The 27,508-nt window shown below is 37.6% G+C and overlaps 1 protein-coding gene across 2 annotated transcripts in view; it reads right to left on the reverse strand.

The window, feature by feature from the left end:
• Nucleotides 1-3,142: 3,142 nt before the first annotated feature.
• The window catches only part of BMPR1A (bone morphogenetic protein receptor type 1A), an 83,004-nt gene continuing 58,638 nt past the window's right edge, over nucleotides 3,143-27,508 (reverse strand). For both annotated transcript variants that reach the window (XM_068140023.1, XM_068140024.1), the window contains exons 4-13: nucleotides 20,846-21,008; nucleotides 18,663-18,765; nucleotides 17,382-17,481; nucleotides 16,193-16,292; nucleotides 15,226-15,370; nucleotides 14,404-14,596; nucleotides 13,739-14,036; nucleotides 12,872-13,047; nucleotides 9,752-9,882; nucleotides 3,143-7,910 (exon numbers count right to left, since the gene is read on the reverse strand). In XM_068140023.1, coding sequence (XP_067996124.1) covers nucleotides 7,785-7,910; nucleotides 9,752-9,882; nucleotides 12,872-13,047; nucleotides 13,739-14,036; nucleotides 14,404-14,596; nucleotides 15,226-15,370; nucleotides 16,193-16,292; nucleotides 17,382-17,481; nucleotides 18,663-18,765; nucleotides 20,846-21,008 — 1,535 coding nt within the window. In that variant the 3' untranslated portion in view covers nucleotides 3,143-7,784. The remainder of the gene's footprint in view (nucleotides 7,911-9,751; nucleotides 9,883-12,871; nucleotides 13,048-13,738; nucleotides 14,037-14,403; nucleotides 14,597-15,225; nucleotides 15,371-16,192; nucleotides 16,293-17,381; nucleotides 17,482-18,662; nucleotides 18,766-20,845; nucleotides 21,009-27,508) is intronic.

A 27,508-nucleotide genomic window follows, 5' to 3' on the forward strand; every position in this document is an offset into this window, starting at 1 on the left:
TATTATATTTTTTTTCCCTTGTCTATTCTAATGTTTCACAAAACAATATTAAAGCAATTAAATTTGCCAAGATGAAACTGATTTAGAAATTCCAAGTAATTTTAGGGAAAGAGTTAAATTCTTATCTATTTTATGTCCTTTTAATGGAGCATTTTCTATCAGAAATCTGTGCTGCTGTTAAGGTGTTTCTCCCCAACTGCTTGCTTTCTAAGCAACACTAAACCTGCAAAATCATTAAACCCCCACATCAGTACCAATACACATTGCACTTAACACTACACAGCTATAAAGCAATTTCAGCTACTGACTCGAAGAGAGGATTCTTCATCTTCATCCTGAGCAAATGACTAAAAATGGTCTCCCATCTACTCCTAGTAAGTGCTGATTTTCACAAGGGATTAACGAGCAGTGTCTTCCCACTTACCTAGCAGGGAACAATATCTTGCACTGCTGTGGCAGGCAGCACAGAATGCCTGCAAGCTCAGTGTCATCTTCTGTCCCACAGAGCTCAGATATCTGAGAGGGGGAAGAGAAGATGGATTTGAATAGGTGAAATGTCAAAAAGGAAGAAAAGCACCAGTGGTCCTCCGGTTACAGGCTTTTGTGGTATCAGAGTTCCACAATGCTGAACAAAGTGTGCTGTCCAGGTCAGGGTAGCTCAAGGAACACTCCATCTTCAATGCAATTCTGCACCCACCAGCTAAATTTCACACTCAAATACAGACAGAAGATAAATATATGTACACTTTAAAAGACCCTGCTTGATTTTTAAAGCCTCAACTGAAACAAAAACCACAGTTACTTGGAAAAGGACACAGTAGGCAGTATATAGGCTAGTGCTTCATCCAGACAAGACTTCTAAAGGTTTGGTGTCCTTGTCCTTACCAGAATTGACTTATGTTGAAGAATAAGCCAGACAAGTTCAGAGGTCATTGACTCCAGGCTGAACACAATGTTAACATATTTTCTTATTTGCATTCTTCAAAGATGTCCTTAAGTTAGTCACCTGCATATATAAAGAAGATGTACTTGATTTGAAGATTCTAATTTTCAGATTATGTAGCAAAAAAAAAACAACCAAAAAGCAGGATAATGGATGGAAAACATTCTATTGGCTGCATGAGCCAGGCAGTCTTACTTCCTTCTCAATCAACAAGACTGGATTGTGAGGGTTTTTTAAGGTATACACCAGTTTTTAAATAAACTTCCATCTGAACTGATTTCAGATATCCACATCAAGCCATTCTCTGAAGCTCATGGTAGTCACTAGTCACAGAATGGCTTAAGTTGGAAGGGACCTCAGGGATCATCTACTCCAACCTCCCTACCATGGGCAGGGATGCCTTTCAACTAGATTCAGCTGCTCACAGCCTCATCCAGCCTGGTCTTAGAATATCCCCAGGGAAGAGAACATGGAGTGGTCAGCCCACAACAGTGGTACTCTTATGGCACAGCTTCACAGCTGGCATGGAGTTAATACATTAATTTCAGTGAGAAAGACTGAAGTACTATTTTGTTGAAAGGTGAAGATAAAGCTCCCGGAAAGGATTAATGAAATTAAATTAATTACATCTGATCCGTTAAGAAACAGTGATATTTCTGCAATTTATTTTAAAGCCTGTGATTCAACTGACCAACTATTCAGTATGCTTTCTGGCTTGCACACAAAATATACTTGTGGGATTTGTAGATGTCACTAGATATAGCTATTTCAGTACTTGGGTACTGATGCCAGGTCATCAGTAACACGTTTTTATATGGAGACCAAAACCAATCATATGTAATGATTACACTTTGATATTTACTATTTGCAGGCAGTGGAACTTATTTTTACTTATTAAACCACTCCAATTTTTCCAAAAGGATCTTTGTATCTTGAGGATATAGCACCATGTTGTGGCCATTTCCAGAAGCAACACGGGAAGGGGGCATCAACATACAAGAAGTTTCATTTACTCACAGTATTTTCACTATGCCCTTCAGTAACACTAAGGCAAAAAACCCCATACACCATGACCAGTGAAAACATGCCACAAACTACACAATTGCTACAGCCATAAGGAAAAGCTTGTTTTGCAAAGACCAAAACATCGTGCAGTGTTATTTCCTGGGATTACATGGAGGACAAAACAAAAAAAGGCTTGAAAATACATGCAGTCCATAGTCTGTATTTTCCAGAACTCTACTGCAACAATTTAACACTTGACTTTACAGGAAATAGGAAAGTATTATACCTACATTTATAATATACTGATAACTCTTTATATATATCTTGGATGAAACCCAACCAACCTCCCCCCCCCGGCCAAAAAACCAGACCCAAAACACCCCACACCCAAACCCCACCAAATGCCAAACAACTTTTTAGCTACTATATAAAAAAAAAAGCCCAAACCAAACCTATGTTTAAAGCTACAATTATTGCTAATCAAAGGCAAAAAGAGCACAGAAATTGATCTTACTTCCTCTTGCTTGCAAACTAACAGTGAACTCTATGGAGAGTAGCAGCTGATCCATTTCTGCAATGAGAAAATACTTGCAGATGAGAGATCCACTTAATTTACCTACATTTGCTTGACTTGTGAAAAACAGAGAGAGTTTAGCAGGCTGTACAGAAGCACTTGCATAATTCCGTATCCAACTGCATGTAAGCATATTAGCTCAAGTCTCTGAATTTAGATATTGCTACACAAAAAGGATGTTTTACACAGAGGGAAGAAAAATCAGTTACAAGAATCCCCCATCTCTTCATTTGTTCTCATTTTACTTGATGAGACTGAGATAAATTTATATGGATGAAACCACCATGGAAAGAACTTGCGTATGTTCAAGTAAAAGAAGCATTCCATTTTGACTTGTGGCTTAGCTACAAGGCAGGGATTAAAAAAAAATCAGGAAGAGGAAACATTCATTTTACTGCTGTGCCCAAATTTAGCCCAAGGAATACAGAGCCTGAACCAAATCATTCTGAACACCAGTGAACAATACGTGACCACTAACAGCTTACTCACAAACTGTTGGGAAAAAAAACCCGTAAGCGAGGTATTAAAAAGTAGGAAATTTAGTTACAGTATTATGATTTCCAAGTCATTACATTTCTTAAGGCAAAAGTCTTATAGTAATAAAACACATTACTAATGCATACTAAAATAAGGTTATTTACTTAAAAATGATACATTGGACATAATCTGTGTACAGAACAAGCAATTCATGGTAAACTCAATAAGGCACCTTCTAAAGCAGATGCTGTACAAAATACATTAGTGTGTTACATTTTTAAAGGAGTATTCTACACTTCTGGCATATAACACACATCAGAGTGTGACCATATGTCTCGTTCCACTCTTCTTTCATATTTTATTTACATCTTTTCTAGGTTAACTACGTTATTTATTCTTCTTGTATACAATATAGTACATTTCATTTTGGGCATGGCATGTCCCACCACAAAAGTCAGTACATGATTTGGGCTTCTATAATTGCATTCAACAGTAAAATATTACCAAGTAACAATTACATAAGATTTGTTCAACAATTAGGAGTAATGTGCACTCCACTTCTGCTATATCAGCCAAGGTTAACACAACGTGGCTCCATAAAGCATTGTCTTGTGCAACATAGCCATTTTTAGGCATCACCTCTGTTTGGAATAAAGATTGCGGGCACAGGATAAAGACTTTTGACTTCAAGGCAAGGTTGTTATGGGGCCTTGAGCAACCCAGTCCCAGCCCATGGCAGGGGGGTTGGAACTACATGATATTTAAGGTACCTTCCAAGCCAAACCATTCTTTGATTCAGTGGCACTGTCAGACAAATGAGGAACTACTAAATCATTCTAGTATGTGACAGAAGATGAACACATAACTTCCCTTTTTAACATAATATCTTTGCTTTTCAAACGTTGTACACTGCTAAAATACAGCTTGTGAAGACAGAGCAGATAAAATGTATCCAAAGATTTTGTTTTATAAACACACATTCAAATGGTCTTTTAGATCAAGATCTAATATTTGTTTCTAGATTACTATGGAGGTAAGTTAAATATATGAATTTTACGTTATATTCAGTACCTCAAAATAGACTAAGAAAATAATTTGGAAAACACTTATGGATATTGGGAAACTGTCAGTTTCTTGAGTAAAACTCATAATAAACTCAAAATGTAAGCCTACATTTTTCTGTAGAAATATCTTGTTTCTCATGGAACTTCTAAGTTAATCACAAAAAAGTTCCTTTCAATTTTAAGTATACATGTGGCTCAAATTATTTTCCACCTAACTGAAATCATGTGGAGCACATTAAATAATCACAAAATGATTAAGAACTTCCAAGGCACAGTCTTGATACTCCTCGAGATAGTTCCTATAGTTAAATTAATTTTTTTCTTAAGGAAGACAAACATTTGCCAAATCTGGGGGATATGTTTTTGATGACGAATCCTTATAATTTTGACCAACAAAATGCAATTAACCACACTCCACCAGAAGAATCCTATCACCCTCCCTGATCTTAAAGGCTTTTGGGCTCTACAGTGTTGCAATAAAGCAACATCTTTGCTTTGGAGTCCACACTAAGCATGCTTAATCATGTAGAAATTATTAGGCTAGCTTTGAGCGAAGGTTGTTTTTCCCCCCCCAATGATTATTAAAGCATCAGACATACTTAGGCTCCAAACAATAGATGAGTGTGCATGGAATGTAGGTATGTGCTCAAGTGCTTCACATAATGAGATACTTTAGCAATAACTTTTTTTTTTCCCTTAATATCAGGGAATCAAGAAATGCTGAAAATCTAGCAGCTCCCCATAAGTGTGATATGTTTATGAACCTAGCAACTGAAGTACTGAAAAATTAAGGTTAAGTTTAAGGCAAAAAGCTTTTTTTATTCACCTTTGCTCACTTATGTTGTGTTCAAGTAAATGTATAGATCGGTTTAGGTGTAAGAATGTCTGCCAAAGAACAGCACCATACTGCCTTGCAAATGCCTAAACAATGGTGCAGAAAACAAGCAAATCATTACAAATTACTGAAATTCACACTTCCAGCTGTGGCTTTCCAAAGACCTGGGAAAAATGAATTAAAAAAAAAAGTTCTCAAAACAAGTTTGCAGCTAATAATCCTGTGGCAACTTCTAAAAGAAAGTTTTAAAAGTATTCTAAATAGGAATTGGGTTAATTTAAATAGACCTCACTGTTCTGAAAGTTTAAGCTAGCAGAGTACTCACATAAACTTTTCCTTCTTATTGATAAAAATCCTGAAAAAAGGTTAAAAAAAAAAACACCAAAAAACTTATCCCTTCCTTTTTTTTTTTTTTTTTTTGGCTCATGACATAATTTCCAACTACCTGTGCAAAAAGTAGGCATAAAGGCATGACAGACGGCTTCAAATTCAACATGTATTTCTTGGCAATTGTGGGAGATAATATAGTGTTCATTTGTTGTTTTTTAAAGCCCTTTATCATGAGGATTGTAGCACAACATCACGTATCTCTTGCTGTTTTCAAATAAGTTAAACCCATAGTTGACACACCTATGAACTTCTCCGCCAGAATACATATTAATACTTAAAGGCTTTACTGAACAAAAGTAATGCTTTTTATTTTATTTTTTAAAAAGAAATGTCCCTCAAAATAGCTAGTTTTCTATAAAATATGTAGAACTGTTAAATAAAGTCTGTACATCACAATAGAAAATAAAAATAATGCAATCTTTTGCCTGACCATTTACATTAGGTGAACTACAGAATCAAAACAAACAAACAAAAACCATGATGAAGTTGCAAGTGTTCACAAATCACATTAGTTCTGCATTACAGTTTTTCTATTGGCTGGATTTTCAAGGGAAATTTCAACAGGTATCAAAACAATCTCCATGTACATATTTTAAGACAACAAATAATCTAACATAAATCAATCTGAAATTTTAACATTCTTTCATCAATTTTAATATCATTCATAACTTTTTTTCTTCAGATCCTGACTATGGCATATTTGAGTGTATGTGCATGTATGCAACTGTACACATGTACCTAGGCATAGGTGTTGGGTTTTGTCCACTACAGCACAAAACACCCCATATAAATAACTTCCCTTTTAAAAGTTACCCAGAATAAGATTTACAGTACAAAGTTATAGGCACTTAAATTATCAAATAGCTTCAATGGTTCCAATACTGTATCTTAATTCTTTAGGTGATTCTTTCATTTGAAGCTTCAACTTGAGTTATGGTACTATTTTCTAACTTCAAAGCAAAAGTGCCAAAGGAGTTATAAATCAGTAATTCGGCCTTTGAGTAACCTCACGGAGGGGTTCTGGTTTTTAACCAACTTGTCTGGATCAGAGAAGTAATGGAGGGAACTTCAGTTTCCTGTGCCCACCAAACAGTTGGCACACTAAGATCAAATTTTGCAATTATATTAACTTCCTTTCTCTTCATGAATTATCTTTCAATGCTATTCTTCCCATATGTGCTTATCTAGAACTTAACACACCCACCCACTGATTTACCTTGTCTCAAATGTTGAACTTGTAACTGTCCACCAAGTGGCCAACAGACGTGGCCTCTTGCGTTTGCATCAGGGCAACCCAGGTCAAAATCTTCTGCATATGTGGATCTTATCTTCAGCTATTCAAATATTCAGTTCTCCCGGTCCTGACCTTCACTGTATTCTCTACTCTTCTGAGTGCCCAGCCTGCACTTCCTGACTTCCTGTTTCTGTAAATCAGACTTCTTGTCAAGCCTTTCAAAACTTATCTTCTGCCTAATTTTGTCAAAGGATGAAAAAGCATGATCTTACAGCTGATTCCCTCCTGTACAGAAAAAAGTTCAGAGCATGACAAATACCTACCAGCAAGTCTCAACAAAGCAGCAAGGGAAAAAAACATCAACAACGGTCTTTCTGTTGAGATGTAAAGTATTTTACAGCAAAAAATACTGGTTGCATGTGGCATTGTGAACAATAGGGCAGATTTCATAGTCATCCAATTATGAAGCCCACTAGATTGTAAGTGAGATGACCAAGGCAGTCTATACCTCTAGAGAGATTGTTTCAAGCAAGGTAGGCATTCCTTAATTTATTAGTATTTCACATTTTTGCAGTTCTCCTTGTGACCAAAACAAGAACAGAAATCAAGTTAAAACTGAGATTTTGGAAGATGATGGCAATGAGTAAATTCTGTAGCAAATACCTGGTTGCAGAGCCACAAAACACATGGAGCTCTGACCATAAAACTTTGTTCATTTAAATTGTTTCTTACCTATTCCATATGACAGCAAAAAAATCCTGGCATACACATAAAGGCATAAGGAACTGTTAAACTGAGTAGTATCACAAAAAAATTCATAACCTAAAGGCTGTTTCACAAAAACGTAGTATAGATTGACTAGGTTTTATCAGGTAGAAAGCAAAAAAAAGCTTATATCCTCCATCTCTGTTGAATCCATATAGCTTGTTAGGCTTTCACAGAAAGCACTGTAATCTGAACATTCAATTCAGTACCCAGAGTTTTACTGGAGACTCATTAAGTATGACTGAAGTCTCAATGCAGCTCAAACAAAACCAAAATGTGTATTTTATCAAGGCTGTCCATATATGTAGCATGTAGTGTACAGAGGCTCTCAGTACCACAGTCCATGAAGTACTGAAAGATTTGATTAGCAGCCTGTAGAAGTGTGCTAAGAAAATATACTGAATCTCAGTTATTTCCTCTTTCCACATAGGTCTCACCCATGTTTGAGTGACAAGATCTAGGAGTCCAGCTTTGCTCTCCAATGTTCATTTACTATGTCAAATCTTTACATCTTGTGATTCCACCATCTTGGCAAGTGTCTTCTTGATCCTCAAGGCAGTGAGTCTTGAGGCAGGATTATGAGCCCAGCATTCAGACATTAACTTCAATATTGCTCTTAAACACTGTAAAATAAAACCCAAAGGAACAGTAATGTAACAAGTGACAGATCCGAGCTATACAATATTTTGGTTTGCTGTCAAGCCCAAATTAGAAATCTCAATGTTGAAAGTTCTCAATTTTCTGCAAAACTGCTGATAGAGAACTATTATAAACAGATCAACTGGAAAAAAAAGCCAAAACCACAACAAAACAAACAAACCCCAAACAACGAACTATGTTCAAATCCTTTTTCTTCTGCTTCATTGCCTAGTATTACAGTAGCTGGAACTAACTAAAGTGTTTCTTTAGTTTCACAAAGATGCACTACCAGAATTTATCATCACAACTCCAGAACAGTGGTTAAAAAAAAAAAAAAGAATTAAAAAATGTAGCAATAAGCAGAAAAATCTCCATATAGATGGCAGAAAAGCTTTTGGTAGGGACTTCTGCACTAAAAATTAAGATGTGAAAATGCTTTTTCAGCTGTCAAAAATAATCTGGAGAAAAACTGGGATTTCCTAACAGAACCATGGATTTTGGGAAGAAAGGCTATGGCATATCTAGCTTGCTATGTGAAATAGTTATATCTTACTATGTGCGCTGAGGAGAATCTCATGAGGTTCAGCCAAGGTCCTGCACTTCGGTCAGGACAATCCTAGGTATCAATACAGGCTGAGAGATAATGAAATTAACAGCAGCCCTGCAGAAAACAACTTGGGGGTGCTGATGGATGAGAAGCTGAACATGAGCCCACAATGTGCACTTGCAGCCCAGGAAGCCAATTCAACACAGGAAGGACATGGCCCTGATGGAGCAGCTCCAGAGGAGGCACACAAAAATGATCAGAGGGCTGGAGCACCTCTGCTACAAAAGCTGAGGGAGCTGGGGTTGTTCAGCCTGGAGAAGAGAATGCTCTGGGTAGACCTAATAGCAGACTTCCAGTACCTGAAGGGGGCCTACAAGAAGGCTGGAGACAGATTGTTTCCAAAGGTCTGTAGTAATAGGACAGGAGACAATGGTTTGAAGTTAGAGATGAGTAGATTAAGGTTGGATGTTAGGAACAAACTCTTTACCACGATGGTGGTGGAACTCTGGAGCAGATTGCCCAGAGAGGTAGTTGAGGCCCCATCCCTGGAGATATTCAAGGCTGGGCTCAACAAGGCTCTGAGCAACCTGATCTAGTGGAGGATGTCCCTGCTAACAGAAGGGGGGTGGGAATAGATGACCTTTGGAGGTCACTTCCAACCCAAAGTATTCTATGATTCTATGTTCATGTTGTGGCCCTTTAAAGACACATTTAAAGTTAGTATTTTACTTACATTGTGACTTGCCCTGGAACATACCAGTTAGATTAAGAAAACCCCAAACAACCAAGCAACCAACCAAAAACCAAACCAAAACAAACAAAAAACCACACACCAAACAAACAAACAAACACACACCACAAAAACACCACCAAACACAAATGCACTGATTTATATTTCATATCTCATATATCTATATCTCTATATATCTTATTGGTTTATCACATATGAGCTAATAAGTTAAAAACACGTAAGTTTTAGTTCCAATCAAAAGCCATGAAAAATACTCCATTATCTAAAAAGAAGATCTCAGTCAGAACAGTATTCATACACTCAGATGCTGCTTAAGTGTATCTTTCCCTGAGATGACTGAGAAGATTCACAAAAAAAATGGTATTCAGAGATTCAAACACGTCTTCCTATTATTCCTCTGAGGTTTTTCAAGTATCAGAATGTCTGAATGTAGCCCCTATTTTAAAATTTTTTCAATTTTTTTAAACTAAAATTCCCTGCCCAGTTAATGAAAGAAATGAACTCATTTTTCCTTTCAGCATACTCACTTCATCACTGTTCCATCTATTTGAGACTACCGGGCGTAGGCGTTTGACACACACCACTTCTCTCATGTCCTCATAGGATGGATCATTTGGCACCATGTCATAATATGGCAACTGATACTCTTCAACAATACCTGGAAATAATTGTGAAAGATCAAGAACAATTAAAAAACAGACAAAATAAATCATGCATCTACTCTCAGATTACCTTAGTCTGAAGCAAAAATTAACTCAATTGTGTGCCAAGGCAAACTCAGTGTGCTTTTGTACTGTGATACAAATCTGAAAAGTTCACTGTATGAAATCAGACATTTACAAGAAAAGCTTCAGTATTATAAACATTAAGTTTAATAGCTACAATAATTCCGTCCAGTTCCCTGGACTTGGATACCCAGTGTAGAATTGAATGTTTTCTAAGCCATTATATGCTACAAAGTGTAAGGTGGAAGAAGAGAATACAAGTAAAGATCAATACAGTCACAAGAGGAGAATGAAGAAAAAGGAAGAATGAGTCTCAAAAATACATGTAAGGAGAAAACTGAATGACAGCAGAAACACAAGACAGTATAACAAAAGAATAGTATCTTATCAATAACATTTGTAAGTTTATTAACAGCACATAGGTGAAACACATGCATCCAACTATTTCTCCCAACCCAGGCACTCTTGAATTTTGAGCAAGTAAAAAAAAAAAGGCAAATACAGAATCACAGAATTATTTTTTTATTTTTGGAAAAGACCTTTAAGATCATCAAGTCCAACCATCACCTAATTAACAAGTCTAGTTCTGAATCACAGCCCTTAGCTCCACATCTATGTGTCTTTTAAATGCCTCTCTAGAGAGCCTATTCCAGTGTTTGAGAACCCTTTTATGGACATAGTCTACTCTAATATCCAGTCTAAACCTCCCCTAGTGCAACTTGAGGCCACTTCCTCTGGTTCTATCACCTGTCAGTAGGAGAAGAGATGAACACTCACTTCACTACAACCTCCTTTAGGTAGCTGTAGAGAGCATGAAGGTCTCTACCTCAGTCCCTCAGCTGCTCTTCAGAAAACTTTTCTTAGCCCCTTTACCAGCTTCATTGCCCTGCTCTGGACAAGCCTCAGCAACTCCTACTGGGAGGGCCCCCAAAAGGAACACAGTACTCAAGCTCTGGTCCTGCTTATCAAACTGTTCCTGATACAGGCCAGGATGCTCTTGGCAGCCTGAGCACACTGCTGGTTTATGTTCAGCTGTCTGCGAGCCAGCACCCTCAGGTTCTTTTCTGCCAGGCAATTTTCCAGCCATACTGCCCCAAGTGTGTAGTGCTGCATGGGGTTGTTATGAGCACTAGCCAGCACTTGTCCTTGTTGAATCTCATACAGCTGGCCTTGGCCCATTGATCCAGGCTGCCCAAGTCCCTCCACAGACCCTTCCAACCTTCAAGCAGATGAACACTCCTCTTAATGCACTCCAGGATCTCATTGGCTCTCTTGGCCAAAAGAGCACATCGCTGTCCCATGGATAACTTCTTATCCACCATCCCAGGTTCTTCTCCACAGGGCTGCTCACCAGCAGATTATCTCCTAACCTGTACTGGTGCAGCTTGTTATTCTTATCAGATGCAGGATTCTGCACTTATTCATGTTGAACCTCATCAGGTTCCTCTTTGCCCAGCTCTCCAGTCTGTTCAAGTCCTGCTGAATGGCCATACAGCCTTCAGGTGAAGCAGCCAAGCCTCACAGTTTGGTACTGTCAGCAAACTTGCTGAGGAGATGCTCTGTGCCCTCATCAATGCCATTGATGAAGATGTTGAATAGGACCGGACCCAGCACTGATCCCTAGGAAGCCCGTTCCAGTGCTCTGTGAGCCTCACTAGTTACAGCTGTCCAGCTGGACTTGGCACCATTGACCCCCACTCTTTGGACTCTGTTGTGTAACCAGTTGTGTAACCTAATCCATCTCACTCTCTGTTCTGCCACACTTTCTGAGCTTACTCACAAGGATATTATGGGAGACAGTGTCAAAAGCCTTGCTAAGGTCAAGGCAGACTACATCCACGGCATCCAGACTACATCCACCCATTCAGTTACAACCTCATAGAATGCTACCAGATTAGTCAAGCATGATTTCCCCTTGGTAAATCCATGCTGACTACTTCTGATCGTCGTCTTCTTTTCCAAGTACCTAGAGATGACCTCCAGAATGAGACACGCCATTTTTCCAGGGATGGAGGTGAGGATCACTGCTCTGTAGTTTCCTGGAACCTCTTTCTTGCCCTTCTTGAAGACTGGAGTGACACTGGCTCTCCTCCAGTCCTCAAGCACCTCTCCTGTTTGCCATGATTTTGCAAAAATGATGGAGAGCGGTAGAGCGACAACATCAGCCAGCTCTCTCAACACTCTTGGGTGCATCTCATCAGGACCCATGGACTCGCAAATATTCAACTTATGTAACTGATCCCTAACCCAGTTTTCATTGACTAGGGGAGAGTCTTCCCTGCTCCAGTCTTCTTCATCCAGAGACTGGAATTCACAGGGGAGCTCAGTCTTAGGAGTAAAGACTGAAGCAAAGAAGGTATTCAGCAACTCTGCCTTCTCTGCATCCTCAGTTATCAGGGCTGTTTCCTTGTTCAGCAGTGGGCCCACACTTTCCCTATTCTTCCTTTTCCTACTGATATACTTGAAGCCCTTCTTGTTCTCTTATTTCCTTTGCCAGTTTTAATTCCAAGAGGGCTTTGGCCTTCCTTGCCGCCTTCCTACATGCCCTGGCAACTACTCTGTAGTTCTCCCAAGTGATAAGTCCCTTCTTCCATGAACTCTAAGTTATCTTTCTTTCATGAGATTTCCTTCAGAAGTTCCTTGCTCATTCATGCAGGTCTCCTGGCACATCTACCTGATTTTTCACTCAAGGAAACACCTATCTTGGGCTCCTTTACCCTCCAGATGCTTAACTGTAACAACCAAAAAGGTTCACATCAGTGATTTTCAAGATGTAATCTAGACAGACTGTCACTTTCCACTGTTTCCAAAGAATGCAAACCTGTTGGCATAGCAGGCTTGTCATGTATTACTTCCTGGAGAAGCACTGTTAAAGTGAGACCCTGGCCTGACGCATTTTATAAAGAGTATTTCCAAGTTTACCTCCTGTGATGCAGCGCCGAGCCATTTCCCAAATGATCAGCCCAAAACTGTATATGTCAGCCATGATGTATGGTTGGAAATGGTTTTTATTCAGGCTTTCATCTAGGACCTCTGGAGCCATGTAGCGTTTTGTTCCCACTCTAGTATTCAAGGGAACATCAACTTCATTCGTGTCGCTAGATGAAAATATTAGTAAGTTAGTGAATGCTGGACTATAAGACATGGTATGAAATCCCCTATGAAGCAACCACTACGCTGCCAAGCTCCCATTTGCAAATTTGATTATTTTTAATTTTTCTCTCAATACTACACTTAAAACACATTGTACCTCACTGGAAGAATGATAGCAAGTATGGAAGTGGACAATTTACTGCTTCTTTTGCAAGACACTGAAAATAGATATGAAAAACAATGAAGCAGAAACAAATATAAAGATATTTGTTAACAATTCAGAAAATTATTTGCAAAGACTTATGCTTTCTTTTGGGCCTTATTTAGCAAAAGACAATTACTATTTCAACATTACTACTTTAATTATGTTTCAAGACCCTTTACACTGTTCAAATTTTCAGTGAGTTCATTTATAATGAAACTACATGATAGTGATTACTATGAAGGGACGGTTTTTAGTAACAAATCACTCTCCTCTTCCTTTCCTCTACAAATCTACTTTTCTTTTCCTCAAAGAGCCTTTTCATTATTCTCTTAACCTATTTTCATCTCAGTGCTTATCAGTATTCAAAGGAAGAACAGTATTTTACTCTCCAAACTGTAAAAAACTGAAAGCATGCAACCAAACAATTCCATCTTATTTGGGTATCTGGTGCTATCACAATTACAAGCATTACAGAGGATTTGTTAATCTACCTGTTAAACTTGACTGCAAGACCCAAGTCAGCAATGCAGCAGGTTCCATTTTTCTTTATCAAGATGTTTTTACTCTTCAGGTCTCTATGTGCAATAGCAGGCTTGCCTTGTGTCCCATAAATTTCTGTGTGTAGATGGCACAAACCACACGCAGCAGAATACGCCAGCTTAAGCAGAGCCCTGTTGTCTAGTGTAGTGCATTTCAGAAAATCATACAACGATCCATTTTCATGATAATCTGTAATCAAGTAAAGCTGTGTCCAGGAGCCAGTGCCTTTAATATCTGCAGCTATGAAGCCTGTGAAATATAAACAAAGTTACAATTTATTTGTACATAATTTTTTAATGCAACAGATAGGATCTCTTGATACAATGCAAGACAGTTCTTGCTCTATTTCCCTTATTAAAGCTAATAATGTTAAAGCTGTCTTTTACTGTGCATGAGGTTACCATTCTAGTCTTCCAGCAAAGGGATTTCAGACATGTTTCCTGCCAAGGGCAGGAAGATTCTACTCTTTCAGTAACGCTTTATTAGCATATATTATGAGACACTCATCCGTTTGTATCATAGAAGCCACCATATACCACTCAAGCCACCCACTGAGAATTCCTCCTTGAGGCTTCACCCTCACACAAGCCCTCCACCTGCCAAACCGCTTCCTTACCAAGGATGTTTTCATGACGCATTAGAACAGTTTGGTAAATCTCTGTTTCTCGAAACCAACTGGCTTCTTCTGTGGTGAAAAACACTTTGACTGCAACTTTTTCACCCCTCCATTTGCCCATCCACACTTCACCGTATCGTCCTTTTCCAACTTGCCTCACCATCTGAATTTGTTTGGCAATAGTGCGCTGAACCTAGGAAAGAAAAAATTCATTAAAAGAAATGAGGGGAAGGTGAAGGGGGAAGCCCAACGATCAACCAAAAGCACCTGGCCAAGCTGCTCTTGGCTCATTTGGAATTTTGATCCCATTGTAAAATTTGTTCTATACCGTTTTCCACCATGCCCCTTTCAAAGTCATTATTGCTGCCTTCAAAGAATCGTACAACAAATCCAAAAATATTAAATCAGCTAAACGTCTTCTTTAATTTACATGCACTTTCTTGTATTGTATTTGTTTCTATTTTATAAACAACTAAATTGTCTCACTGGTTAGTTTTTATGCAAGTAGTGTATCAGATGGTGAATCCAAAACTAACAACTACTACCAGCCAATAAAAGGAAAATCTATTTTATTGGATAGTAGATACTAAGGAAAAAAACAACCTTTGAGTTCATTCAATTTGATACTTGTATTATCTATTCATTGCATTATCTTACTGTCTGTGGACTCTAAGTTTTCTTTAAATCTTGCTCTTGTCAACAGATTTCATCACATATCATTTAATTCTATGCTTCATTTTAGTTCTAGGCATTAGGCACAAACCATACTTTGCATTTGATAGAGACAAGTTCACTGAAGAAAAATCTCAGGTTATGATTTACCAACAACGGTAGTCCCGATCCACTCCCAGAACTCTGCGACTGGTCAATAAGGTCTTTTAAGGATTCCCCAGCTGGAATAAATGCTTCATCTTGTTCCAGGTCACGATTATAACAGTGCCTCTTTGCCACTGACTTACAGTAATGCCTGAAAAAGTAACAGAAGTTAAGCAGAGCTCTAAAATATTCTTCAAAATATGTACTAAATTGAGCTAGGAAAAAAGATATTTAAATGTACAAGTTTTCTTAAAAAGTAGTCAGACTTTACGGCACTGTTTTTTCCAGAAATGCAGTTTACATCATTAATACTAAGAAGCTGTACTGCATGTAGAAGCATGTCAGTTTACTATGAGTCAGGTGGAAACCCAGGATTTTTAGTGCTCAGCTCCCATCTGGTGTAAGTAGCGTAACACCACTGGCTTTGTTTTAAACAAACAGACCGAACCTTGAACTGTGGCAGATGAGGCTGATGCATGCACAATTCTGCTAAAACTGCTAGAACAACAATCACCTCCAGCACAGAGCTGGAGCTGAGAGAAGCAGGCATAGTCTCTTGAACTGCACCTGTGAAATGCCATAGCTCAGCCGGTTAATTATTCAGTTTTGAAACAATAGAAAAAGGGAAAATTATAAAATACTCCTGTGTCACTTTAGGTAATCTCAGAAGTAGATGGAATTTAACTATCAAAAGTGACTGAAGATCCAAACACATAAAAAGCATTAAGATATCCCTGCTCACTGAATGCTATAGCATCAAAGTTATATGTAGCTTAGAAAACTGTAAACGCTCCATAGGCAAAGATCAAATTCACTTGAATTCTATGCTGTTAGCATTTCATCTACCTACTAATGCAATCTCCTATTCACAGAAATATGAAATTAAATTACAGTGGATTCACTTCTAATCTATCTTTGTGCTGTTCACAATGATTTGAGAAACAAAAAACAATGCAAAGAGTGCTGTCCTTACTTGTAACAAAAGCAGCTAAGTAAGATGACCATGACAATTATGCAGACTGCCATAGAAATCAACACTGCCATCCAACGAATGCTGCCATCAAACAGTCCATCTATGTTTTTAAAACAAAAGGGAAAGTTTGCAAAGTCTGTTAGTTAATCTATTTCAAACACTTTATTTAGGTATCATTTCACATACTGTGTATATGAACATGCACAAACTGTAACACGGGAGGCTTTGCCTGAGTACCAGGAAATATTTCTTTACTGTGAGGGTGTGATCAAACACTAACATAGATTGCCCAAGGAAGTTGTGGAGTCTCTGTCCTTGGAGATATTCAAAACCATCTGGACATGGTCCTGTGTAACTGGGTCTGGGTGGTCCCACTTGAGCAGGAGGGTTGGGCAAGATGATCTCCAGAATTCCTGTCCAAGCCTCACCAAGTCTTTGATTCTGTGACAGGATGTGGGGCCACTTACAAAATATCAGAAAGCTGCAGGACTGCTGATGCATAACATATGAATTGATATAAAATTACACAAAATGTTTAGTGTTTTAGTATCAAAGTATTTACATTAGTAAAGCAGAGACCATTTTGTTTGGGTGGCAATGAAAGAAAGTTGTTGGGTTTGGTTGACTCTAGTTAGTTTGTTCTTAGAAAGAGAAATGAAGGACTGAGAGCAGAATTATTCTGAGAAGGTATTAAGAAACTGTTAAACCAATAGGACTTATCAAGCAACAAATAAGCGCCTGAAGTATTTTCGCTGGGAACAACAAAAAGAAGAGAATGAATTTACAGTAGATAACAGTTCACAATGTCACAATACTTTTTTAAAAGATGTATTAATCATAGCAGAAAACAGAGATTAAGAACACTGTTTTCAACAGAAAAGAGAACAGGTTGTAGAAACAGAATAAAAACAGATCAAAAGATCATATGCAGATCATGATATGAACAACCTGAGTAAGAGGATAAAAATATCAGCAGTGGCTGCTGGAGGAAAAGACTAACTTGGAAGTGGCAGAAAAGAAAACTGGGAATATGCAAAGTGCAGTACAAAGCTTTATATCTTAATACAGGAAACACAGAATTGTGCAATACAATAATTATATTTTCTCTTTACTTTTAGCTGTTGGCTGGGAGGAACAGAACCTACAAAGCATTTATTGGTAGCAGTGTGAACATCTAGGAGATGTTTACCTGTGCTATCAAGTGGTGGTAACGTTGGTTGTAAATCCTGATTGCAGAAATCAGTCCGACAGCACTCAATTGTTCGACGTAATTGTGCTTTAGGAGAGTCCTGCAGAAGGATAATCGAGTAATAATTCACATTCTGAAGTGATCAGTTAGAACAGAGGATGCACTCACCATCATAGCAGTATTGTTTGCCTAAAAAGCACCTTCAAAACACCATACAAAAGATGGAGGGGCATGAAAATGAATCTGACAGTAGGACCCTAATACAAACACAAGAACGATTTCATGAGGTGCCTTCACCTCAGGTCTGATCTGCAGTAACCCTAAACATTTACAGCTGTAACTGAAATCAGCAGTGCTTCCAAAAAGCAGTACTACTAACAGCTACATTATATAGAAACTTGTGTCCTAGAGATTTCGAATTGAGTATCCAACACAGTGATAGCATTATGGGGAAAGGGGGAAGGAGCCCATCTGGTGATTACCTCTGAAAGCTTTGTTTACTGTAATCAATGTCAAAAAAGAAAAAGCAAAATACAGTCTTGCAAGGCAATATTAACTTGTCTGGTTAGTGCCACATCCTGGTCTTCTAAACAAATCCTTGCTTTATTAACTGTGGTTTCAGTTCCAACTTTTGTAACAGATAAAGTAGTTCTAACAGCAGTTCTAACAGCTAAAGTTTGCTTTTAAAAGCAAGCTATGTACTCAGGCATTTAATGATACATAACTATCCTAGAAAGGAAAAAAAGTAATTATACATTGAACAGGAAAACATACACATCCTGGTAAACTGTGTGTACATGTTCATGAGACAATTGAGCTGTTGTGTAATCTGTGAAAGACAACTCCTTATGATTACACTCTTCTGTCAAATGAATTGAAGAAAACAAGGAATTCCAAGTTAAAACAATCAAGAAATTATGCATTAAAACAAACTACTCAGATCACTTAGGCAGTCTATAAAATTCTCTCTTCAACTGAGGAAATGGCTGACAAGTAAAAGGCTGATGTCCTCTGCTGAATTTGTCAGTGGCTTACAGACAATTGCAAAAAACTCTAACAAGATAGGATTCTATTCCAATCTTTGCTCAAAGATGATGAAGCATCCTTTCTGCCACTACTCACTCATGATGGTTCAGTCCCATTCTTTTTATGGTAAAAGGCAACATGCAAAGAAATCTGTAACTGCAGTTGTAAACTGCAGAGAGTAAAACTGCTTATGAAGTTTCTTTACATAATCTCCATGGAGATCTTAATTTTTAATGATATTTCTTTTTTTTTTACCTTGCACTGGAAGTCTGAACCTTCATACTTCATGCAGCCAGAAGCAAGCGTAGGTTCTCCGTGTTCATCTTCCTCAATGATAGCAAAGCAATGCCCATTAGTTCTGGAATAAATATTACTTGTGCTTTAACAGCATGTTTGTCATTTAATGTACAGCATTATTTAATCATGAATCTATTAAGAACACTAGAACAGTAATGCACAGAAAAATTCTTCAACATAGTGGTTACCAAAGTTTGAGAACAAAAGGCCCCCACAGTATTTTCAAATAAAATGCTGTGGTGATGTTTCCTCCAAAATATTCTGTCTTCTACTTCCTCGTACCTTCAAGATTGCTTATATCCAGCCACACACATACAGTTGTTTAGAAAGAAGTGAGGGAGTGGAAAACCAGAGACCTAATTAAAAACGCTTACTGAGTATGCTTGTATAGGTTAAAAATATTCCCTTGTGTCTATTATGGAAAACGCAACAATGACCTCTCACAACTGCCAGTACGTGAAGAGTGGCTGTTTCAAGCTCAAAAGTTCAGCTATGTTTTTCCCCACATAAACTCTCTCAAATATTTATAGCCTTTAAGACAAACCAAACTCACTTTCTGATGTTGACAGTAACAAATGAAAAAACACACAATGCACTTCAATTTACTATTACGTCTTTACAAAAATGCACTCATTTTCATACTACTGGAAAACTTCAACAATATTTGTAAGGACCTCCAAACCAATTCATAATGGTAGGTCTGTGCTTCCAAATTAAATAAGAATTCCTCCACAGAACCACAGAATGTTAGGGATTGGAAAGGACCCTGAATGATCATCTAGTCCAACCCCCTGCCAGAGCAGGATCACCCAGAGCAGGTCACACAGGAACACGTCCAGGTGCATATTGAAGGTCTCCAGTAAAGAAGACTCCACAACCTCTCTGGGAAGCCTGTTCAAGTGCTCTGTCACTCTCACAGTGAAAAAGTTTTTCATTATGTTCACAGGGAACTTCCTACCGTTTCCTCAACATAGATACACTAAAGAAAATAAATCCAGAAACGTTTGTTTGTCAAAATTTCTGTAAAGAAATTCAGATTTGGGAAGCATGATGACATCCATTACCCTACCCACTGCAGATGTATTACCAATAAACTGCATATGTATTACCACTTAACAGCTTTATCACCAGCACAATGATTTATACAGCCATCAGCTCAGAGGCAGAATTAGTGAGGGCTATACTAACTGCATACACCAGAGGGCGATATAAAGCAAAGCATAAATACCGGAAGCGTGGAAAGACAAAATGCTGGCTTCTTACAGAACATTTTGTAGGTGCAAAACTACATTTTTAAAACTACTAGCTGTGTATCCCTTTTAAAAGATAAAAATGTTTGTTCCACTTCCTTGGGTTCCATAAACCTGCTTTATCTGCCAAATAACAGCTTTAGAGAGGCTTAATATTATGTGTTGAAATGAAGACTCAAATTACAGTAGAGTAGTATGTTTTCTGTTGCGTACCTTTACATTAATTCTTAACCAGAGTGTCTTAAACAAGGAACTTCAAATTAAGAGAAAAAAGGAAAGCCAAGGATATTTCACAACATTATGAAAACATCTTAAGCAAGCACATAACCACTTCATGAACCTGTTAAAAATCGTATGCCTATCAAAAGTTAAAAATACCCTCCTGTTTTCTTATGTTTAGAGGCTTTCCCCCAACCCCCCTTTCCCTCATATTCTACAATTGAAGAACACAAAAGAAGAATTCTCACTAAACAACTATGTTGCTAACATTACTTTTTGACTGTTAGGTGAAGAAATATTACACTAAGCATGCAGGTGGTCGTATCAGAAGGTTTAGATTTGGGTCATTAAATATTCATAAAATGCTGATTAAATACTCACTAAATACTTACAAAATGCTAGAGGTTACTTAAAACCTCAGTCCTTCAAAGCAGTTGCTGGGGCAAAATTATTAGTTTCAAATAATTCTAGGGTATTGTGAAAGCAATATTGTGAGCATACAGGTGACCATGGGTTTTAGTGCTCAGTTCTCCATAAGAACAAGGAGTTTCTAATCAGTTATGGTCAAATTATCTGAGAGAACCTCAGTAAGCACTTGAGATAGCTTGCCCTCACAAGCAAAACCAAGCTTCTTCTTCCAAGAGCCTCCTCTATTCTGTGTGCAATACTTACATGCATGTGTTATTAATAGCATCATCTGGACAATGTCCTGAGCAGTAGCACTTAAGGAAGGGTAAGGTGTCCTCTGGAGCAAGTGTTACTCCATTTGCTTGTTTCTTTTGATCAGGATTTGTTTTCATTCCTGTGCCATGAAGCATGCTTTCTGGATTTTGACCTGGACATTTAAAACAAAACAAAACAAACACAAAGAAAACGTTTGCATCTCTCTGCTATATTTTTGTGAGTTTTACAGGCAAAACACAACAGAATAATTACATTACTGAATAATTGAACTATACAAGACATAATATCAAGATTAGGGCAGAAATATGAGTTAGTAATTATTCTACAAATATCTCACTCGACTATTTTGTATTTCAACAGACCTGCTGACCAGAAATCAATATAACAGAAAGAGATTATTTTGCCTTTTTGAGGTGAAGCAGGAAAACAGTGATGCAGCCAGTAAGAATTTTCTTATTCATCTGTTTAGGAAACCAAAATGCTGACTGCTTGATAACCACCACAGCGTAATTTCATGCATGACTGAATCTACTTAATATGCAATTTTCTAATTTTCTGAACTCAAGTAATTCTCTACAGATTCACAGTCTCATAGAAGTGCAGTAATAACTCCAAAATCTCTTGGGCTTTTTGATGTCTGTATGCATTAGTACTTCAAAACAGAGCTAAAGTAAATCTTGTTTGCAAATTAAATTTTAGTAAATGACATGAACATCCACACACAAATGAGCTTTCACAGAATAAACCCGGGGCTAAATTATGTTCCTAGTAGCCCTCAGTTTCTCAGCAGTAGAAAAGCTAAGTGTAATTTGATCTAGTTCATATTATTAAACTGGGGTTTTTTTGGTGACTGCAAGCATTTGGAGGAAAAATTCCATGTTTTCTTCTTAGCAATAAAAGGTCCAAAAGAGAATTTGAGGAACATTATCCAGCTCACTTGGAAAGCTTTGTGACCACCCCATGAGATGAGAACATCTTCATCTGGCTCCTCCAGCTTTATCACGTGTATAACTTTGCCAACAGAAAAATATGTCCATTATGTAACAGTACTCTTGGCTCAAAGTCCTCAAGGTGTGAACTGCGTGGATCTAGAAGAGTTATAAACAGACTATCACCTGCACTGGCATAGTTTACAGCTAGTCTGTGTAATAGATTTAGGGCAGCAGCATAAGAGAACAGCTAGTTAGGACCAACAGGAGCTTTTACAAATAATGTAAAAACTGGAGGCAGTTCAGTACTTCAGTACACCTCAAAGATTTTCCTCACAATAAGAAATTTCCATTTATCTAAGAATTTATATATTTTTAATTATATATTTTTATATATAATTATATATTTTTAAAAAGTATAAATTGACCAGGAAACTCAGGATTTCTTTAACAGGTTCTTGCAGCTTTCTGTCGAACCCACCAAACACCAGCTGTAACAAGATTAGTCTTATGTTGTATCTTGCTTGAAAGATGTGCAGAAAAATCTGATTAAAAGCCTGTGCAGATATCACCCTCTGTATCACTCCCTTGTAACACGCACTATATCCTTCAGGCAAACACGTGATTAAGTATTTGTGAAATTTGATTGTATTATTCTGAAAAAAGCAGACTTGCAAATTTTCTTAATCGGATTAATACAGCACAATGAGTGCATTGTCCCACTCCAGCAGTTTCCCTGAAAGCAATTGTGCCTTTTTCAGATACAGCTAAGAGTACATCCTAAGAAAGTATAGCACCTTTGACCTAAAGCCTCAAATAATTTAGTTGTATTTTATTTGAGACGTAGTTTTCAAATAGTACTTCTGTAACGTTCGAGTGAGATACTGCTGGTTATGTACAGACTGTTAACAATGTAGAAGATGCAGTGCTAGAACATCACAGTTTATAAGTGCCTGGGATATTTCTGATTTAACCCAAAGGAATTTTAGATGTTTGAGATAGCAGCTTCTCAAACTGTCCTCTCTCTCCTTCTACACATTTTTTTTTTCCCAGCATAAACCAAAAGCTCATATTAATACTGTGCAGCAGATGTTACACATTTTGTATTCAATTTAAGAGATCCTTACCTGCTCAGAGAACAGGTAATGCTACTTGAAGATTCAATGGAAAAGCTACTGCATATGTACAAATACTGTCTTTCCTTCTAATTCTGCTGAACTACGAAGATATCTCCCCTAATTAATGCTATAAAACCCCCTTTATCTTCAGGAACATTCCATACATAAAAAGCTTGAATACTTTATGATCTGTTTCACAGTCACTCATCCACCTTCTTACCCTGCGCACTGAATGCAGCATTTTTTCAATTTGTTAGAAAGAAAAACTCAAGGAACCCTTAAAGCATTCCCTCTCCTCCCTCAGAAGAGAAAGAATTTATGTGCAAGCCTGGCATCTTTTCAAGCAGCATTATTATTTAATACTGAAGCATTTCTACAGCTTTTACACTACAACCAAAATTACATACATATTTCCTCTTGATTTATTATGAGGGATTGTACAACAGGACTTATGAAGAATGCATACCACATACAATTCAAAATACATAACAGTATTTTCAAGACCAGCACCTTTGGTACAGTTTAAATAGACAAAGATTTTTATTCAAAGCAAAAATCCAGGCTACAATTCCATTATCTTTGTAATATGAAAGAGAAATAATAGTCTGTGGTAGCCTGATTTCATCTTAGAAGTAACATCTGAATTGCACAAAGAATGGGGAAACTATAAAAATATTTCACTTCACACTTGCATTTTTACTTTCTAAGACTGTAAAGAAAACACTTACTAAACATGAGTTTACTTCAATATCCAGGGAAGGAGGAAAAAGGAAAATACTAAGACTGTTTGAGATCACTTCAGAAGAAAGTTCTTAATAGTCCCTGTCTGGATATTATCTCTAACTGTATCCTTTAATGCAGTTATGCAGCTCATCCTCAGCATTTCAAGAAAGATTAGTGTCTATCTTAAAGATGTTAGGCATGGGGAAGGGAGTTGAATGTGGAAAATGACTTGGATTCTATTCACCTGAGATGTTAAAAGGGCAGATCAAGATCTGAATGAAGTTACAAGAGATTTCATTGCTGTTTTGCTGGATAAAGGAACAAGAGTGAATGAAAGATATGCCTAAACAACATCTTGCTTCAGAAACCACCTGATGATCTTGCACCAGCACTCTTATTATTCCCTGCCCTCAGATCTCCACCTCAAAAAAATTCACATTGCTTTATCTTCCTTCTGGGAGCAGGACAGAAGAAGGGAGGATTAGGCTTTAGGAATCTTGTGACACTACACTACTTGATGATGAAATTAATAGCTTCTTTCCCATGACACATGCAGATGTCAGCTCTGTTCTACATCTAAGAAACACACAAATAGTACATAACCTTCAAAGGCATAAGTGCTATGCCTTAATACACACAGCTTCAAAAAGAAAGAAGTCTGTACAGAAATACAGTACCCAGAGATTTCAGGCGCAGGAAAGCTCTCTCATATTTTCTACCCTCTACCTGCGCACCAGGCTGGTGGGGCAAAATAATATAACTTTGCAGCAAATAAGCTGTCACACGTCAGAGAACTTGTTTGAGATTATGGACTGGTTTCAGCCTGTTTATCCAGCCTTGATAGATAGCACCATATACCTTTAAACATACAAACTGTAGTATAATATATATTTTACCACACTTCAAAAACATGCAACATTCAATGAAATAGTAAAGTAATGGTGAGCTGGAACACTCTCCTCTTCTCATGTAACCACAGAGTAAGACAATAAAGTTCATGGGACTTCAACATCATGATTTTCTCTGACCCACCACAAAAGTCTTGTACATAACTGCATTCATTTTAAATTTCTAGTAGGGTGAATAACTCCTACAGATAAGAAGATATTTAAATCGCTGTTTAAAAGTTGTTTAGTAAAACATGTATCATGTCCATCTCTTGATTGAAAATTATAAATTATTCCAAGAACTAATTCTTCCAATCACAGAAAAATAAGTTAGATCATAAAGCATATTTTAAAGTAGCAGAGTACATTAAAAATCCCACTACACTAGAAATGTAAGTCTACTTGAAAGTATGTCTTCAAATATTAATATGGATAATCTTTAAAAGGTACCGTGCTTGACAGTGAAGTGTTATTAACCACTAACAATGAGCTAACTTGGATGCAACTCAATGACAGGGATACATATATAATTTCATTAAGTCTTCTGATCTAAGAAAAAATTTGTGTAACTCATAAAAACCAGCTCTATTAAGAAATGCACAGAGAATGGTAAATGAAAGACAAGCAAAAGCCAGCTTGGACCTATAAGTCACAGAATCACACAGAATTACAGAATCACCAAGGTTGGAAAAGACCTCAAAGATCATGAAGTCCAACCTGTCACCACAGACCCCATGACTAAACCATGGGGCACCAAGTGCCACGTCCAATCCCCTCTGAACACCTCCAGGGATGGTGACTCCACCACCTCCCTGGGCAGCCCATTCCAATGGCCAACGACTCTCTCAGGGAAGAACTTTCTCCTCACCTCCAGCCTAAACTTCCCCTGGCATAGCTTGAGACTGTGTCCTCTTGTTCTGGTGCTGGTTGCTTGAGAAGATACCAACTCCCTCCAGGCTACAACCACCCTTCAGGTAACTGTAGAGAGGGATAGGGTCTCCCCTGAGCCTCCTCTTCTCCAGGCTAAACAATCCCAGATTACTCTTAACTATTTTCAGAGATCTGCTTGTGTAGGCTGAGGCTATTTCTTTTGGGAAAGTATAAAGGGTTTTATAGTTGTTTGTGAAGATATTACTAATTACCTAACTTTAACCTTTGGGTTTGCTTGACTTCTAAATTATTGGTGATGACTTCCTTGTTGTCCCAGTCCTTAGTCTTATCCCCTCTACCTCCACAAATAAAGTTGCAATGGTAGAAACTAGTGGTTTACAGTATTGAAGTTGTTCAATACCTTTCAGAATCCCTAAGACAAGACACATTCCACATGAAAATCTTTTTATTTCAGAATATATTACCTTTAAAAGCAAATTATCCTAGCTTAACTACACTACTCTAAACATGTAGTTCATGTAGTTCTGATTCAGGCTTGTAAACCCCAAAAAATTCAATGCTAAAATACACAGAATCTTTATCAGCAGACCACCTTCACCTGTCGTCATGCTGGTGGTAAAGCCGTCCACCGGGGCTAGGCTGATGCTCAGGGCTCTTTTAATGAAAGATGAAAGCTGTACCAATGTTCTTCATGTTTGATACACCTTTCTTACAAAAAAATATACTTGGAAATTTTTGTGTTTTAAATGACTTTTTCTTGCTTTATGATGCAGATACTGCAAAAACATCCAGTCCAACAAGGACATTCCACCTTTCTGCCTATCACAAGCTTTTGTAATGATTTAATGTGTATGTGATAGAGCTTGAGTAAAACACAAATACTTTTTCTTAAAGCAAAAAATAATTAAAAAAAAATCAGAAAAAATAATCTATGTGTAAAGAAAATATCTTAAACCTCTCTTTGAGCTCTTAATAAGGACATTTTATTCATAATTCTCTCTATAATGCTTTTTTATATATTGAGGCTGTGATCTCCAAAGACCAGGCATGTTAAAGGTAGCTTCATCTAGCAGAACTGGTTCCTAAAAAATCACAGCATGTTCCCAGACAACTTGTTTAAAATCTCTATTACCCTCCAGGTCTCCCAGGAGCAATGCACCAGGGCTCACCACAGACAAACAAGTCCTGTCCCCCTATCTTTCCAACCAGCAATGCCCAATTTCTGCTCCCACTTCCTTCCTCAAAAAGTAACTTCTGAAGAAGACTACTCTCTGTTCTTATGTATTCAAAAGCCAGAGACAAGAAAAATTTAAGTGTATTTTACTTTTAATACCCCCCACAATAACAACAAAAAAAACCCAAACAACAAACCAGAACCAACCAATGAATTTTAATTGAAACAGACCTAGTTAAAACTAAATGTCAAAGAAATATAAAATATTTTAATAAATCATTCAAATCACTTTAATCAAATCTTTAACAATACATAAGCAGGACCAACTTCTAACTCAGACCAGGCTGTTCAGACTCAATTTGGTAACGTTTTGACTGTCTGTTAGGATGGATACCTCACAACTTCTCCAGGCAGCCTGTTCTACAGGCTCTCCAACATTTCCTTTGTTTTGATTTGCACCTGTTACCAATCTAATCACCTACAGCTACCTGCAAATATTTGCAAATCTGTACTACAAACCTCAATTATACCCAAACTAGACTATTTGAGCTATTTCTTGCAAGTTACAAATTGCATGCCCACAACTGGAAAAGGGACTGGTCTTGAGAATTTCCCTCTTCCGACATAACAAATGTAACATGTGGATGAATCCTGGATTTTTTTTGTTTTGTTGCTTTCAACCGTGAAATACTGGCTGCAATGGCAAAGCTTTAAACTAAGACAATTGTTCTTCCCTACTCCTGTAACACCTGGGTGCATTCATCAATGCAAACACACACTCAGAATCAAGTCAAACACCAGTGCTCAAAGCACATAGTTAGAAGTTAGGAAACACTATTCTGAACTGCTGCATGTTAAAAATATGAAATCTCTCAAATAACTTAGAAGTTGTAAAGGAACCCTTGACCAGTTTTGGAAGAAAAACATTT

This window comes from Melanerpes formicivorus, unplaced genomic scaffold, assembly GCF_026170545.1.
Source record: "Melanerpes formicivorus ecotype bairdi unplaced genomic scaffold, bMelFor1.0.p_v2 SCAF_6, whole genome shotgun sequence".
In the NCBI taxonomy this organism is placed as follows: Eukaryota; Metazoa; Chordata; class Aves; order Piciformes; family Picidae; genus Melanerpes; species Melanerpes formicivorus.